This window comes from Dromaius novaehollandiae, chromosome 1, assembly GCF_036370855.1.
Source record: "Dromaius novaehollandiae isolate bDroNov1 chromosome 1, bDroNov1.hap1, whole genome shotgun sequence".
Lineage (NCBI taxonomy): Eukaryota > Metazoa > Chordata > Aves > Casuariiformes > Dromaiidae > Dromaius > Dromaius novaehollandiae.
The window spans coordinates 162,181,995-162,199,957 of record NC_088098.1 but is presented as its reverse complement, the minus strand read 5'-3'; the positions used below and the strand labels follow the sequence as shown (position 1 = coordinate 162,199,957).

The following is a 17,963-nucleotide window of genomic DNA, read 5'->3' as shown; positions in this document are numbered from 1 at the left end:
CTCCCCCTCCGGGAGGGGGCAGGGTTAGGGGAGGTGCAGCCGCGGCAGAGCGGCGTCCAGTTCCAGCTCCCCCGGTCGGCGGGCGGCAGCAGGCTGCCCCGGCCCCCGTCGCCTGCCCTCCTTCTCCTCAGCGCCCAGCCCGCCGGACTCTTCCCCCTTGCAAAGCCGGACATGGCGACCCTGCTCCCGCGAGCCCCCCGCTGTCCTCCTCCTCCTCCCCCAGCCGCCACCACTCCTGCCGCCGCCTTCTCCTCCTCCTCCTCCTTCTCCTCCTCCTCCTCCTCCTCCCCGCGGAGCTTTTAATGGCTCGGACCTCCGGCGGCCAAGCCCGACTGCCCCTGCACCAGCCGCAGCGAGGAGAGCCAGCGGGAGCCCGCGCAGCCCCAGCCCCGCGCACGGTAAGGGCGGCACGGCGAACAATGGGGCCGGGCGGCAGCGGGTGGCGCCCGCCCCGCCGGGCACGGCGGCCGGGGCTGCGGGGCGGGCGGCGAGACCCGCCCGCGAGGCGGCGAAGGCGTGGGGCAGCGGCGGCGGCGGGGAGCGACGCCCTGCGCCGGCACCGCCGCCCCCTCCCCCCGGCACCGCCACCCCTCCGCGGGCGGTGACAGCCGCGGGGCCGCGCTGCCCGGTGGACACCCCGCGGGCGCCGCTCAGCCCCGCTTAATGCCATTAGCGCGGGTAATCCGCGGGAGGCACCGCGCCGAGCGGCGCCTGGTCCGCCCTCCCCCGCTTCCCCGCGGCCGGGCGCAGTCCGGACACCGGGCGGCGGCGGCCGGGGCTGCCGCACAACTTAGTGCCTTTTGTTTGGCCCCCGGGCTGGGACGCGGCCCGGCGGCGGGCGGGACGCCCCGGGCGTCCTCGCGGCGGGCCGGGAGCCTTGCGGCGGCTCGCGGTCCCGAACAGAGCTGAGGGGCGCCTTAGCCCTGCCTGCGCCCCCCACTCGCCTTCCCTCAGCTTTCAGCCCCCTTCCTGCCTGGGCTGAGCCGCGATCCTGGCTTACAAAGGGGCCGAGGGGCTGACACGGGGGAGGCGACGCCTCCCGCCTCGGTTTGGGCCAGCCCGGCAGCCCGCCCGGGGCGGCGGGGCGTCTGAGGGCAGCGCGCCGCGGCTCCCGGCGCGGGGGCGGCCCGGGAGAGCTGCCCCGCGGGGGCGGGAGGGAGGCAGGCGGCGGCACCTGGCTCGCCCCGGGGCCAGCGCCGACCCCGGGCTCCCCCAGCCGTTGGGGCGGGGCGGCTCGTGGCGTCGCGCCTGTGGCGGCCGTCGCCGCCCTCCCCGCCGTCGCGCCTAGGGAAGTGCCGCGGTGCGCCTGGCCTCGTGTCGTCGACGCCTCGGCTGTGCTGGAGCTAAAATAAATAAATAAATAAATAAAAGTTCGCCGCTTTCGAAACGGAGTGTTTGTCCACTCATCAGTAGGATCTGTGTCCATAAGGCATTAACTGTAGGGGAAAGGTTTTGATTAAACAACTTTATTTTCAGAGGTGGAGTTTGTGTGCAGTAGGCCTTATCTTTCATGATTCTGTGCCTTTTTTTTTTTCTTAGTACATGCAAACTCTTGTTTTGTTTTTTAAGTTGCTGGATTTGCTTGATTGCTGGCACCAAATAAATGAAACGTGTGGAGTATCTTTTTTAGTCACAGGCTTCGGACAGGGTTTCCTTCAAAGAGATCTGTCCCTGGAGAGTGGAAAGATGATTGCTCTACGGGAACACTATCACTCGGCTGTTTTATTATTTGTATCTCCTACATACTTTGACTCTTGCTCCATGTATTGCTTCCAATACATATTTACAGTAAGCAGTTGATATTGGAGTCCAGCCAACAGAAATAAAATTCTTGAGGAATGCAGTTAAGAAAAGCACCAAGCATTCCTCTGAATTAATATATCTCTTTCTTGCACTTAGCCATGTTCGTTTCAGCATTCTGGTGTCTCGCTAATTTGTGGATTTGAGTCACCTAGAAATGGTCCTGCATACCAAGAAAGTACAAAATCCTCTTAGCTATGCCTCACGTGTCCAACCTGCCAGGATCTTGAAACTCTTAGCTGATTGACATGAAGTGAACTGTGTTTGCTATGCCCACTGCATTGCATGCTGGGACTTGTAGTTGGCCAGACTTGCACTTCACTCGAAACGTTCATGTTTAAGGACCAAGCTGTTCACGTGGCCAGGTGAAAGCTTATTTTCCCATTTTAGCCTAGCCTTCCATATCAGGAGTGTTCTGCTCCGAGCAAATTGTAATTACTCTGGGACTTTGCTTTTTAATTCAAAACTTAGTTTTCAACACGATTTTATTCTTAAGATTGGATAGGTTCTCTTTCTTTACTTCATAAATAGCAAAGATTAGGGAGTATGCAGAATGCACTGAATTATAACCGCTATGGTATTTTTGAAAGTTTAGGCATTGATATCTGCTCAAACACATGATAAGTTCTTGCCCCCCCCCCCCCCCCCGACTTGAGTGTAAGTTTAAATGTAGAAGGGATTAATGCTGCTGGTCAGGCTAAGCCTCTTCATAGTGGGAAGAGGTTAGAAAACTGAATTTCTCTGTTTTTTTCAATGTCTTATGTAGGGCCAGTGAAATGGTTTTTTCCTTGTGCACTCTGTTTTCTTGAGGTTGAACAAGCCAGAGAAACAAGGAAAGCGGACAGAATGCTTAACACGTAGTAACATATGACTTCAAGATGTCAGAAGTTGGTAAGAGGCTGAATGTGTAATAACCATAGCCTAACTGTTTTTTTAATGCCTGGATTTCAATTTGGAAATCCCTTTGTTTCAAGTTGACACAGTTCATTAGTCATTGTTTAAACAATATTTAAAGCAAGCTTCTTGTAACCAGGCTTTGTGAACAAAAATTGTGGCTGATAAATGACCAAAGGGGAAACACCATTTAAAGGTGATGGTTTAAAAAAGAAAAGACTAACTTTAGGAGATGGAATTCTCTATCTGAATTTTAATGTTAACTTTTGGTTTTCTGCAGAAATACAAATTTATAGAACTATTCAGTAAACTTCCCTGTTGATTTCAGATCAACTTGACTTAGAAAAAAATGAACTTCCACTTTAATTCATTTATGATGAAAAATACCATTTCATTTAAAAAATACAAAAAGTCTTGACACTGATGAACATAAGGCTGTTAGTGCTGGCAACTTGTTAGATTATGCATGTTTCATGACAGAACTGTGCAAAACAAATCCTCTCATTCGAAATATCTTTTTATTAAGTCATTGATTTTTCTCTTGGGCATAGATAGTTCGGATGGTGAAGAGTGTAATTAGCCACCCTCCCAAGAACATGGATTTCTGAAAGAGACTGACTGCTGCAGTGATTATGAAACTGGGACCAGTTAGCGCACGAGGCTGGGGAAGATGGTCCATGGGACTGTGTTGTTTTCATAGTGTTTTTAGTGAGAAGTTGGCTGGAGGACTGAGGAACTTCAGGGTTGACATTGGGCTAAAGACTTGTACACAAGCTGCCAGCTGTTTTCATGTCTTCAGATTTTCCAGGAGGGAAAGAGTCCAGAGAATGAGGCTGCGTATTCACTGGTGGTTAATGATCGTCTGTCCCAGCCTGCCGTAATTGACAACGTTGCTGTTTATTAAGACTGGAATTTGAAGTGCAACTCAGTGCTCTGACCTAATCCTCCCCTTTGCTTCTCTTGGGGAAATTCAGATCTGTATCTTGCTGACTGTTGTGGAGATCCAGAACGTAACTTCAATGGAATTGACTCATCTCATCTTTTTAAACTTACATTAATAATGGGAAGTATTTTTGCAACTGTAGGATTGGTTTCCAAAACCAATATCCTTATATACATAGAGTTTGAACTAATATTTTCTGCAGTTAAATCCAAGTATTACTGATCTTCTTGGTTACATTCTAGTGCAGAAGTGATGTATTTGCATTGTACTTTTCATACTGTGCTGCAATCTAACTGATAGAGATCAAGGTTACTCGTTTTTGTTTTGGTTTCTGGTTTGATTTTTTTGATTGTCTTTTTATGGTGCTTGACTATGCCACTGTCCTTATTTTAAACTGTCTTTTTTTAGAAAAGCATGATAAAAATGCTGTTTATTGAACTTGCCTCTACCAACTTGCCTTGCTTGCTCTGCTTCTTCTTTTAGAACTGGGCATGTTTATCTTAAAATGACCTTTCCAGGCTTAATTTTGTGGGCTTGAAAGGCTGCAGTTTGTAGGGAGCGTGTGTGTGTGTGTGTGTTTGTGTACACATACTTTTTCTGGCTGGTAGGTGCTGAGACTGAAGTTTATAGTTTACGGATGGACTGCTGAATTAGTGGAAGTGAAGGGGCAACTTGCTTTTCTGGTTGTAAAGGCAGAGATGACTAATTACAGAGGCATAAAAGGTCATCAGGCTCAGTCAGTTTTGAATTTGTATAAATGTCAGTAAATTTGGCCTGCAGAAAAGTAGATGAATTAGACAATTAGGTCAGTCTTTATCAGATGTCAGCACTATCTTGCTTGTAATCAATTGCAGCATAGAGGCTTCTTAACCTTGTCTGTAATGAAATAAAGTTGATTAAATGTTATGAGAAATGAAAACATTATATACCTGTTTGGGGGATTTGAGGCACAGGGTATAAAACTACTTTTTTTTTATCTGGAATTAGAAATAGAGGAAATTGTTCTAACTTCTGGATGCCAAAAGGGCTTAAAGAAAAAAATATGATGGTATTAGTTGATATCCAAATAAAATGAAGTCTTGCGCGTGAAGTTCGTGGAGTTTGCCTTGCTCTCCAAGGGAATTTGCAATTTTGTAACATGCCTTTGTGTGCCATTGAATGTTACACACTGGATTCCGTACAATTAAATCAGTTTTGCTCATGTGTAGTGTTGTCATGAAATCTGGGTACTTAGGTATACAGTAGAAGACTTCTATACAATAAATATTTGCTACTAGTCCCAAGGAAAACTTGTGAGATGTTAGCTATTTCAGTTTTTCCAGACTGTGTTTTTCTTTTCCATGTTATAAAGTGAGTGAAGCCCACTGAAACGTGGGAGATCCCGTCTCTGAGGCAGTGTTGCTGGTTCCCATATTGACAGTATCTTGCCTTTGCAGTGCTCTGCTTGCCATTAAAAATCTTTCTTCTACCTTAACATTCACGCCAGTTTGCTGTCCCTGGGTACAAGGTTTCTAAAATGCATAGTAACATTAACCACAATTGCAGTCCCAGTTTCCTTCCAAATGTGCTGAGTCCTTTTTGGGGCCAAAGTAACAGTCTGGAGCTTGCAGGGTGACTGAAATTGCCATCATGAAAATACATTAAGAGACTACTACTCTCAATTTGACAAATGATTCTGCTGTCTTTTAAGACTCTCTAAATTGCCCTCCCAAGCTCTCCCTCCCTCAGTGGTATGTTCACAGAAGTGAAAGGGATATGTGGTGCAACTAAAGGAGACTCTGCCAAGGTATAGTGCTCTCCAAAGCATCTCTAGTGTAGGAATACACAAGGTATTATGGAAATTTTGCAGCTGGAGACTTGGCCTATGGGCAGTTCTGTCTGAAGAAAAGCTGTGATTTTTTGCTCTGAGATATTAGTAGCAAGCCATCCCTGCTTGAAACGACAACTCAGTTTATTGAGTGTGGGCGATGTGCTCTGTATGAATAGAGGAAATGTGATCGCTGCCTCTAGGACAGGCTGGTAGGTTACCTGGATTGTCTTGTACAAAATATTACTAGAGAAGAGGTAGGTTAAAAGATGACTTACTGTTAAACTGGAAAACCAATCAGTAATACATGACAGTTGGTAGTGCTGGCTTCTTCCTTCTAGGGGCTGCCGCTTCTGCTGGCCACTGTTGGCCCTCCTGTGTCTTTCACTCCCGATTATTGCAGGACCGGTTCTTTGATCGCTGGTCACTAATAACACTGACGACTGCATCTCCTTAATCAAGGACCTTTTCTTTCAGTCACCTATACCACAGGCTCAAGTCAAGAAGAGATTTGTCAGTTTATTCAAGTAGCAGGCATAGCACTAGGCTGGCGATCAAATAACACTAAGAGGGTCTGGCTGCTCAGTAACCTGTGTACATTTAATTGGCTCTTTCTGCACTACATCACGCAGTCTTCTGTTGGTTACTCTCCTCTCTCAAATAATTTTTTTCGGTGCATGAATTAAGCCCTTGAACTGCAGACAACGTGTGTTCATTTCTTCCATACATCCCTGAATGTTATTTTTGGGTATCTCCCAGGCTCTGTCTCCTCACTGAACAACATTGAAGGTGTCCTGCAGGGACCTTTGTTAGTCCTGCAGTGGAGCACAGGCAGGCTGCTCATTAGTCTTTTATGTCTCTCCCTATCAGTTTTACCGTGAAACTCCCTATCGCTTCAGTTGCACATGTTAGAATAATTAAGCTTCCTGTTTGCCAGGCTTGCGTGGCATTGATTTTGGCCTACAAGTTTGGGGGAGGGGAGGGTTACTATTCACTTATTTGAAATGGCAGGTATGTCATTTGGAGCTTTCCTTTTTCCGTTATGAGGTAGGTGGAAATCACAGACTTGCACAAAGAGGGGCAGGATTGCTGAGCAAACTCTTACGCTATATATAGATGTTCTCCCTTACATTAATAAGTTAAAATAAATGCTGAAAATAAACATCTTCAGGAGGAAAAGAGAGGACATGGCAATATCGCTATTCTGGTGGAACAGGGCTTCCCGTCATTCAGAGGCTCTGGGAACACAGCAGGTACCTGACAAAGTTGGAGCAGTTCCCTGGCCACCCTGCTCTTCCTATGATTAGGGGAAGGGAGGAGAGGCATCTTTGGGGGGATGGGGAGAGAAGGCTTTTCCTGTTCTTCCATTCCCTTCTCTTGTTTGTCTTTCAGTCTGCCATGAATTATCCTGTAGTTTGCTGCTGCTTATGGCTTACCATCAAAGTGAAATGAATTTGATTTGTTTTTATTTGGTTAATTCTCTGCAGTCTTGCAATTGCAATAACAATGATTACAACTGAGAAAGCTCTGGCCAGCTCTTGCTGGATAATTCTTCAGATTAAAGGAAAATATGATCGGTTTAATTTGTCCTGTCTGAGGTTATTTGCTTGAACATCAAGGCTAGAAATAATTTAGAAGGTAAAGATCTTGTAAAAGTAAGAATCTGCAGAAGTTGGTGCAGTTTCTCCTTGGAAGGAGAGTTTCCTGTTTTCCAGGGAGTGATTAGTATTCAGGCCCTTATCAGTATGAAAAATACTGAAAGGAGAAAGTGGGGGGGGAAAGGAGAAAATTCAGTTGTTGTACTTTGTAGAGATTTAAGAATGTGCATACCTTGATACACTGAGTAATCTCAGTGCATTACAGATGTTAAAATTTGTGAACCTGTTCAAGATAAGGCTGCTGGGAGGCAATTTTCAGTCTCTTTATTTGAAGACCTCAGTTGCTATCTTATCTCCACTAAAATTCCTCCTGAAAATTTCTGTTTAGTGTTGTATCTATAAGACTTGAAGCCACTAATGTTTACCTTTAAACATATTAAATATTCAATTTTTTCATTGCTTTCAAACAGAGATATCAGTATGTGCATTTAGTAAGATTACAGCAGTACAATCTTACAGTTAACCTGTGTTATTCATTAGCCATTTTTTTTTACAGCTTAGCTATACATTAACTGGAGTAATGTGTAAAAAAATGTTTAATGTTTTGGTGCGGAAAGCCATTTTTTCCCATATGTCCTTTGAAATATTGAGCATAATTTTCAATACTATGAAAAATAAAATGCCAGAAACTATGAAAAAAGCCCCATAAACAAACACAAAAGGCAGGAGGCCTATAGAATACAGTCACTAAATATTGAACCTGGAGCTAGCAGAAAATATTCCAAGAGTGCCTCAACTGAAAACAAAAAGACAAAGCAGATGGTGTGGTAGTATTCCAGTGGAGAGAATGGGCAATGACTCTGCCATTTCAATATAAAAAAGGTTTTAAAAGGCATTGTAAGTGAGCTCTGCTCACTGTTTGGCATTTATTAATAATACTTGAATTTGGAAACAAGTCACAAACTGAACAATTCCAAGGGTATTTGGTCGGTTTGCCTAAAATGAGTGAGTCAGAAGTGAACTTTGACGGGAAGAATTACTAAGCTGACTTGAAGGAGAAGTGAAGTTGCTGATGGTAATTTTACAGGGCAGGTTTTCCTGTCCCAAAGTTTTGTTTCAAATTGTTTAAAATTAAGGCTTGAACAGTCATGCTGTCTCTTTGGTTCTGATTATTCTCCATCTATATCTCTGTAGATAGTTGGGTAACTTCAACCATATTAGACAAAGCTATAAAGTTTCATTTCAAAAAAAAAAGTGATAGATGGAGGAGAGATGCAAATTACTGCTGTTGCTGGAAGTCACTCACATTGCCCGTCAGCTGGCTGGTCAGCACGTATATTGGCTGGGCAGTCACGTAGGTACTGCTCAAAGCAGCAGCAGCAACGTCCGGCTGTCTAATTAGCAGTGAGTAAATAGGACCCCAGAGAGAGACGGGGTGGGAAGGATGGCAGGAGAAGAGGTGTATGGTAGAGTGAGCTGTGCACCAGCTGGCTTTTTGTAGTGGAGAGGCTAGGGGCAAGGAATATCAATTTGAAGGAAAGCAATTGTTATTAGCTCTGTTGTTGCCCAAACGTGAGCATGTTTGCATAGCGGTTCTTAGTGGGGAGGAACCAAACCTAGCAATAATGAAGCCTTTCCAGAAAGTGAAGTCTTTATCAGAAACCTTGGCCACGCTATATACCAAGTGCAAGTTCCATTGTTATCTGGAAGTGTTTCACATAGTCATGAAGGGCAGTTTTATCCAATGAAGTACCAAAGTGATGGTGCAAGAGCAGCATATCTGTCAAGTGTAACTCCAGTTGTCCAGCCTTTTAAGTGTAAATCAAGGACAATTTCCAATCCTGAACTGAGAAAATGTCATTCAGGCAATACCTTAAACATAAGCATTTCTCTCTTATTTCGTGGGCAATAGCTACCTAACCGGACACACTGTGGGACAGCCTGCTGTAGCTGACCTGCTCTGGGCAGGTAGGTTGGAGTAGATGATCTCCATGGGTCCCATCCAGTCTCAAATATGTATTCTTTGATTCTATGTGACTGCATACTAAGGCACCAGATAAACCATTGGAGCAGTTTCTAGTTATAGTAACGCTTCAAAGATCATCTGAAGCAATGGATGAGCAAATGACACTTGATGGTAGCTTTCTGTTTGAGAAAACCAAGCACGGAGAAGCCATTCCTGTCTCTCTGAATGAAGAGAAAGTACATGATGGAGGAGAGCTAGAGACTAATGGTGGCACACTACAAGTGTTTGACTGAAAAATCAGATCACTGTTGTGGTGGAGGGGTGTGTGTGTGTTCATACATGCAATGAGATTAAGAGTCTAGAAGCATTCTTTTTTCCTGGAAGCAAGCTGTAGACTTTTCATTTTCCTCTGTTCAAAAAAAAAAAAAAAAAAAGTCTGTATATCTAAAAGAATTCAAATAGATATCTGAGAGAATTAACATTGAACACAGTATTGCCCTTAATCAGGTACTTGCTGGTTTGGCTCCCCTGGCTGTCTGTTGGTAAGATTTCATTAGACAGTAAAGAAAACTACAAAATTTTCCTTCAAAGTGAGAGTAATGTTTGAAAATACCTGTTTTCTGTTTTTAACATTTATTTAAAATAATAACACAAGATATGTAATAAGTAGAAAATAGTATGTGGGCAAAGAATAACCCCATTAAAGCTAAAGTAGTTAGCTGTAGAGATGGTGAGCTATTTGAGTATGTACCACAATGGATGGGAGGTAAGTGACACAACTACATTTTTCCTCCCACTGTCACATTAAAAAAAATAACAGGGAGAGCTGGACATACCCCTTGATCTCTGGATGTGGATTCTCTGCAAAAATGAGTGTCCTATTGAGGATAGTTGTAGTTGCAGGATTAGATGATATCTGTCCTTCAAGAAAACTTGAAGATTTTTCATTTTAGTGTAACCATAATTCAATAGAAAAGATCTTAAAATTGTATGATCTACTTCTCTGTCAAACAAAAAGGCTCACCCCCAAACCAAATCAGAGTACTTTCCACTTAAAAACACTCCAAGCTTGGTACTGAAGCTTGGATGTATACTGTGAAAGGTAAATGATAACTATAAATCTAAAAACTGTCTACAGGAAAATGTACAATGCTTCTAGAAACTTTAAGCCTTGCATCATCAACAGCTCTGGGCTAATCTCAGGACACAGTGAATTTTAGAAAATGTGATTTGAGTACTGTTCCAGCTTAGCGCGGAAAATGTGATTTGGAGATGTGGAAGAGAAAATTAATCAGAATAATAGTTCTGGCCCTTGCAAGTAGATTGAGCCTGACAAAATTAATACCTGAAAATTAATTATAAAACCAACACGATAATATATAACAAGGCCTAAGAGGATATTTGAAAATCTACAAGTAATTCCAGGATTTTCCTGGGGAGGAGTTCCCAGGAGTGGGTTGAGACTGTCTACTTTTGTTTTCCCATAGAATATTTGAATTGCAGTAAGCAACCCTAGTACAATGGTGTGCGTATGTTTCTTTTTGCAATCAAATGGCAGTTTGGCTCAACTTTGAAGGGGTTGAAATGCCTGACAGTTGGATTATAATTTGTCAGTTGGGTTAAAATTCCCTTTTGGGAAGTCTTTTGGAAGCGTGAAAGAAAATAAGTTCTAGCAATTTATAATTTGTAGGTGTGTGTATTGACTAGTGATCAAATTACTTCTAAGCATTAGGTTACTTGTTTAGGACAAACCCTGGAATAACTCATTTTTTCATTAGACTTCCAAACTAAATTTAATTGGAATCTTGTCAGGAAGAAAAGCTCGTTTGGTTAGTTTTGAATGCATTTAAGGAAAGTTTCACAACTCCTTTTTTGGTATTCCTCCAGTAAGGCCTGATCCCTGTTTTTCTTTTCTTTTTTTTTTTCTCCCCCCCCCCCCCCCCCATGAAGTTTGAAGCTTGAGGGGATAATAAAGATTCAAATCAATTGGAAGTAATTGCAAGTAGATCATCATCATGGTTTTGTTTAATTTATAGTGTTTATTTAGCTTTCTCCTATTGAGGAAATTTCATCAAATTCCTCATGCTGCTGAGGGCTGCAAGAGAGGAATAGCAATGATTTGGGCACTTGTTTTAAGGACTCTACTTCATGTAAATACAGTTGTATGTTTGGGAAAGAAAAAATTTTAATACTTATTGGATCAGGTGAAATGTTTCCTTATTAGGTGGACATGTGTACAAGCCTTCCCTCTAAACTGAGTGCTCTCAGTATAGTCAAAATGGTTTTGCCTCAGTGCTCTTAAAGCATCAAGAGAAGGGAGTTCTGCTTTTAAATTAAAATCACATAACAAAATATGTGAAATGAGTCCTTTGAATGTTAATGCGATGGAACAGTTGTGTTAATAACATGTCCATTGTATTTTGGTATAGACAGAATAGTCTATAGAAGCTCTTGGCTAGCTGGTTTTTATTCGTCGTGCTTGTATTCTTTAAGTGTACTATGTTACAGAGCTAACTTTTGAGGGCTGTGTTAATGGTGCCTGATGCAATATTACGCTGTGCATGGCTGGACTCCTGAAGTCAAAGTTTGAGAGCGTGTGCTGTGGGGCAGCTTCATAATGTTTTCTTCAGGGAAGAAGAATTGATGGGGATGGTTGAAAAGCAAGAGTCTTGACCTTTGAATATATGCAACTGCGTGGGGGATTACTCTTGCACAATATGTAGTTAGCTCATGTTTGAGAGAAGAACAGTAATCCATTTCTTTGGGCTTGTTTCTTTTGTCTACTCTATTCCCCCATTTCCCCCCTTTTTCCCCTTCTCACAACTCCCATATGCATATACATTCAGTGTTTTAGTAGTGTGTACCTTTTTTCCCAATTTATTAATAAAGCTGAGTTTTTTTCAGAGTAGGAGACAGGCATGATAAAAGTCAAGGTTCTGTGCTTCTATTTCTGCGCATCATGTGTGCTGCTGCTGGCAGCCCTGGGAAAAGCCATTGCGCTCTCTTAGTTTTAATGACAGTTTGTGAGTAAAAAATATAATGGCAACAGCGTTGTTGGATTTAAGGCCAAGACTGAGGAAATACATTTAATCACTAGATATTAATGAAGGTATGGTTTTTCTTCATGAAATAAGCGGCAAAGAATTCTAAAGAACACAATTTGCAATCTGAATAATTTCTTTAATGAATGTGGGATTCCATTGATACTATATTTGAGGTTTTCAGGTAATATGAATTACCTGGTGTTCTCCGATATTGATTATTTGTACTACGTATACTTGTTTTTCCTTCTTGATTTCTATGTAGATTTTTTTGTTTCTCAAACTTTCTTTTTAATACACTTACCATCTGTGACAGCATTCTGTGGTATTTGTCCATGCTATCAGTATTTATCTTTTCCCATTCCACTGATGAGGTTAATGTGTTGGAAGGAACATTCTATTTTATCTATGTTTTGAAAAGTTTCGATAAGCTTGTAGAAAAAACTATAGTTGGTATAAAGACCTGAGACTTGCGATTTGTTCATATACATCTTCATCAAAACTGTAAGTATGTAAGTTTTGAATAGTATTCCTTTCCTGTTGGCTCTCCAGCTTTCTTGACAGTGACTAGAGTGTGCAAATCTTTGCAGCCTTATCTGGGGTTTTGATGGCCCAGTAAAACTAAAGAAAATTTTTTTTAGCTTGGTGCCTTTAAAAGTTACAAAAGATCCTGTACATGATTGTATATGGTTTAGAAAGTTTGAAAATGGCAAACTTAGTATCGGATAGTAATCTTGATGGATTTGTTGGAAGCTTTTTCCCTTATCCCCTGTGGCAGAATACAGTCAGCTAAAGAACTTCTTTGTAATCATCACAGAATTCAAATTTAAAATGGCCTTTAAATTCTATACATTGCCACTCTAAGTTCTGTGTATACTTTTAAGCTCTCTACCAGGGGATTTAGAGAGGAAAAAACCTTTAATAAGCATGTGCACCGACTGTGAGGTAGTTATCAGATTATCAAAAGAATCTGGCTGTTATGTTTCTGATTTTTTTCCATATCAGTCATTTTTCCATTAAGAGAAATCCATCTAATTTAGTTTTTCCATGGATTTACAAGTCAAAGTGTTTTCTGTCACTTAACAGATTAGATACTTTGAAGAGTAAATATGTATCTTTTTAGTGGACAGGACTTTATATTGTAACTCACAATTTACCTTTGATATTACCTGTCCCAGTTTGTGTTCAGTGATTTGTAGAACGAAGTTCCTGTTTCTTGCTCTTATTGCCTGCAGAGCCAGATTTTCAGCAATAGACTGAAGAAGAAGTTTTAGGTAACGGCAGGCCTGAGCCAGTGTTTATAGGAGTCTTGGCAATTGTCCCTAATTTTCTTTTGTGTATCCATAATCTGATTCAAGGGTACACCGTATAAGGACTGATGTTTTTGTTCAGGCTTCTTTCAGATGTCATAAATACCACTGCTGCCTTTTTTTTTTTTTTTTTTTTTTTTTTTTTTTTTTAAAAAAAAGAAAGCTACTTCATAGTTTAGGATCTTAACTGGGATTTTTCCTGATGGTAAGCCTCTGCGAAACCATCCTGATTCTTCCTAAATCTTCAAACTCGGCTGAGGAGTCGCTCCCATGCCGCTGTGCTGCAGTGGTTTCGTGGGCTCCCCTGGAAGCCGTTGTTCTGCTCCTGGTCACCCAGTCCCAGCACAGCATGCTAACTGCGGGAAGGAGGACTTGCTGTACAGCAGTTGGTCTTTCTGTCAATTGTCTTTTCAGAAAGATCACGCGTAACCTAGTTGCTGGTCCTTTAGCTCTGTCAGTCTCTTTCTTTTGCTTCTGAATTTTAATATTTCTCTTCTAACTGCTGTTTTCTGTGCTATATAAAATATTGTCTGCATTTGTTTTCTTGAGCTGTAATTGCTCACTGTACTCATTACTTTTTATGTTGAGTTAAACTAGTTCCTGATTAATAACCTCAGGCTTTGCTTTTGTTACCATGTTCTTAGTCATTTTATCTGTGTTAGTAAGGTATAGATCCATAATGACCTATTTTGGTTAGTATGTCTTTATTTTAGAGCTGAAAGGTGATAACAGAAGTATATTTTGTAATTTCTTGGATATGCTAGAGACAAAGAAAGGGAGATTAAAGAAAAACATGCTGGTGGAGCATGGTTTCTGTTCCCTGAGATGTTAAAAGTTTGTTAAACTATGAAAGCTTTAAAGTTTCCACTTTGTTTTTAAAGAACTGCCTTTAATTAGGAGTTCATTTATATAATTCTGATCCCTTGAAAGCCTTCAAGCAAACTTCACTTTGCTGCAGGAATTCAGTAAGGTGCCTCTATGCCTTACATCCATTAACTGAGGTTTTCTGCTGCTTGGCAGTGCGTATTCCGTACCAACCCAGACAGCCACTTTTTTTTTTTTTCTCCTTTGAATGTAACTTTGTAGCTTTGAAGGCTGCTCACCGAACGAATCTTTTAAGAGAGCTGCCTAAATAGTATCTTGTTTTTGCAGCACATGCAAAAAGTTGGGAGTCACTTTGCATGCTGAGGGTTGTGGTAACATACTATTTATTTTTCCTTAAAGCAATATTGCCTTTGGCTGTTCTGCTCATCTTTTATGCTTAAAGTTTATTAATTGGGGGGGGAGGGCGGGAGTTTTTAAAAGGAATGAATAATCACACCTATACATCTTTTTATGATTACGTTGTCTTCTGTCAGAAAAAATAATCTCATTTCTTTTCCTTACCTTATGAGATCTAACAGCTTCCTGAATGGATAGTTGTTTATCCATTTCCCATCTTGTTAAGCACTTCAGACAGATGAGAACTGAGCCATAAGCCTCCCAACTTGTAGGCATAGTTAGTATTCACTAACCATGATGACTAAGTGCTCGTAGTTAGTAGTCCTGTGTTTTAAGAAGGGTGAAGACACCAGGATCATGGCTGGGTGTCCGCTTTGTTTGTCAGTAACCTCTGTGGTTTTTCTAGCAGTTGAAGTGTAATTCACTTGAAGGTTGAACTTTCTGAGGCAGTGATACAGAGGGAACAGTGTAGGCTTGGTAAATGGGGGGAAAAAATGCAGGATCTGTCCAAGCACAGCAGATACAGTGGATGACAAAACCTAATAAGGCTTGGCCTTTAATACAGCTGATAACCGAAGCCTGGGAACTACTTATACTCTGTCCACGGGATGCTCCTGCAGACCTTGCTGCCTTGCATGGGCTGAGCGTAGTGCCTGTGTCCCTGACTCCTTGTGGTGATCCAGGGAAGTCTCACGGGGGAGAAAGGGAGACATCAGGCATGTCGAGTGTGGCAGGAGAGGTGTCTTTATTTATTTATTTATTTATTTATTGCTGTAGTCCCTCCCTGCAAGCATTAACTATGTTGGTAGAGTTTGTCAAAATTATTGCAAGACTAGGAAATGAACAGACTGGTTAATATTTAGAATTCATTTTAGCATAGATAGGACTTCGGATGTTATCTGGTCTTAACAATTTATTCTGCCTATGAGTTGCTGTATAAAACTGGCGGAGTTGCTGTATAAAACTGGCCCACTTGCACATTTTGCAGGGCCTGCTTGTACCTCCCCTGAAGTGTCATCCTAGTTGGTCAGTTAAAACTTGCAGTTGCTGCCATTGTCATAGCTCCTCTTTGATACCATTTTATAAGTGCTTGAAAAATTGGCATAAATTGCCCCTGTACAACCTTTCCTTGATTTCTACAGAAAGGTCACTTTTTTCAGGCAGAAGTATTCCTTGTGGTATTTCTCGGAGGGGCAGGAGGGAAGAAATGCATCTATGCCCCTCTTTAGGTAAATAGGCTGTCTTCCAACACACCTTTTCTTTGTTGTATTTCTGGATAAATTATCTCTCTGAATGGGTCCTTGTCTGCACGTTGAACCAGAAAGGCTGGTGTTCTTCAGCTGTGTGCGACTTCAAATTCAGCCTCTGCCAGAAGGAAAAGAGAAATGGAGTGCCATTTTCACTTTTGTAACTTCCAAAAATGACCAGATGTAGAAACCTGGAAATCCTTATGATTTATTTCCACACTGAAGGGAAACATCCCTCTTTCTGAAGCTTTCCAGCATTCTTACGGGCTATTTTTTTCACAGATGGCTTGGGAATCTCCTGTGTGTAAAGGGAAACGTTCATTTACAGTCTTACCCCATGGCATGATTAGGCTGCGCACCGGCACAGTTACTGCTGCCATAAGCCGCATTTCTGCGCCTACTTCCTGGGAGCCCTGGGGGAGCTCTGCGGGCTCCACTGGGGCACAGTGGTGTTGCTGGGGTGTCAGCTGAAACCAGGAGTTGTGAAAGCTCTAGGAAATTAGAAAAGAAAAAAAGCAACTTCTTTGGATGTGTTTTCTTCAAGTAGTTGTGAGAGGGAAGATCCCAAATGCTGGCAGCAGTCTCCTAATATTTCACCAGGGTTTTCCGTAAAATTGTTTCAGTATGGAACCAATGACTTGGAAACATTAACTTAAACCCAGCCATGTGAGAGGACTGAAATATTTAACAGAGGGGTTGTGAAGAAGCAAAGGTGTGAACAGTAAGCAGATTGACACCAGGGTGCATAAAAAATAATTAAAAAATCTTTTCAAAAACTTCCTGTTGAGAATAAAACTGGTAAACTAAATTTAAACCATAATAACTGCCTCTGTTAAGGTGTTACCTCTCTGTTAGTATCATTTAAGTGAAACACTTTGTGTCAATGGCTTCTCAAATTAATAGGTCAAAAGATGCACCTTTTGTATTGTTGTGCACAGTCATTTAAAATATGTAACACAACTGGAAGGAGCTACCCATTAAAATTCTCAGATCTCTGTTTTACTGTCTTTACACTGGAGAGAGTTCTACTTTTTATTTTTTTTCCAAGTGTAACTATTTTCATGTTCTGAGATGCAGGAAATCTTTTGCTTAATTAATGTATTTGGTTTCAATTTAACTACCAGATGCAGAGAGAATATTTTCTTTATGAATAAACTCAGGATTGAGAAGCTATTTAGGAGCTCAGAAAATAGGAAAGCTGCTTTTTTTTTTTTCTTTGCCCTTCATCCCCTTTTAATCTATGGACAATATCGGGGGGAGAAAATTAGGATTAGATGCTTTAAAGCTTGAAGTACACAAAGAACTCTAGGTGTCTAATTGAGGACATCATGTAAATTAGGTATCTCACTGGCTTAGTGCTTTTTAGACTAGACATCTAATAGAATTTCTCAATATTTTAATAAATCTGTTAGAGAATCAAAAAATTAATTATGGTCATCAAATCTTAATCTTTCCTTCCTTTGCATAATAATTCACTGTTTTAAATAGTATTCATGTTTGTGATAAACTTTTTTCGTAGGTATCTGGTATGTTTTTAAGGTTACTTTTAAAGGAGATACCTTAGTGCTTTAAGTTCAGTTCCTTCCAAATATTGTGTAGTGAAAGTAAAATCAGCATCTCAGTATAAAGAAATGAATCAACTGCTATATTCTAACACAAAAAGTCTAAAAACAATAAAGGTAAATAAGGCTGTAGGACTGCTTAGAAGTGTGTCTACATAAAGTGTAACCTGCTGGTTTTGAAGAAGAGGAAGCAAATGTCAAGGCTATATTCAGTTAGCAAACGAATCTTTATGGGATGTATCAGCTGACAGAAATCAACTTCTGGAGGAAAATAACAAAAGCAATGTTAGAACAAGGTTTTGTGCTTACTAATGTATTTACTTTTCAATCATGACTTAAATCAAGCCATCTGTGTTATCTTTCTTTTTTTCATTTGGACCAAAAAAATCTGTTAAAAGTACTTTAAAAATAGCCTTACAGTTTGGATTTTTTTTTTCTTTCCTCAAGTTTCATGTAGCAGTAGAGCATGTATTCAGCAACTGAGGTGAGTCTGTAGGCATGAGGCATGTTTTATTATTACTCATGCTTCACTGCAGAAAAATACCTGGTTCTTTCCAAACAAGGCTCAAGATGC

The 17,963-nt window shown here is 41.4% G+C and overlaps 1 protein-coding gene across 5 annotated transcripts in view; it reads left to right on the top strand.

Annotated features, from left to right (window-relative positions):
* The first annotated feature begins 1 nt into the window (after position 1).
* Positions 2-17,963, top strand: part of FARP1 (FERM, ARH/RhoGEF and pleckstrin domain protein 1) — a 217,893-nt gene continuing 199,931 nt past the window's right edge. For 3 of the 5 annotated variants that reach the window (XM_026119414.2, XM_026119413.2, XM_026119410.2), the window contains exon 1: positions 3-398. Coding sequence is in view for 1 of the 5 variants with exons in the window: in XM_064504546.1 (XP_064360616.1) it covers positions 303-398 (96 nt within the window). In the remaining 4 variants the exon portion in view is untranslated. Of the gene's footprint in view, positions 399-17,963 lie in introns of all 5 variants that reach the window. The other 2 variants (XM_064504545.1, XM_064504546.1) reach the window with 2 other exon arrangements.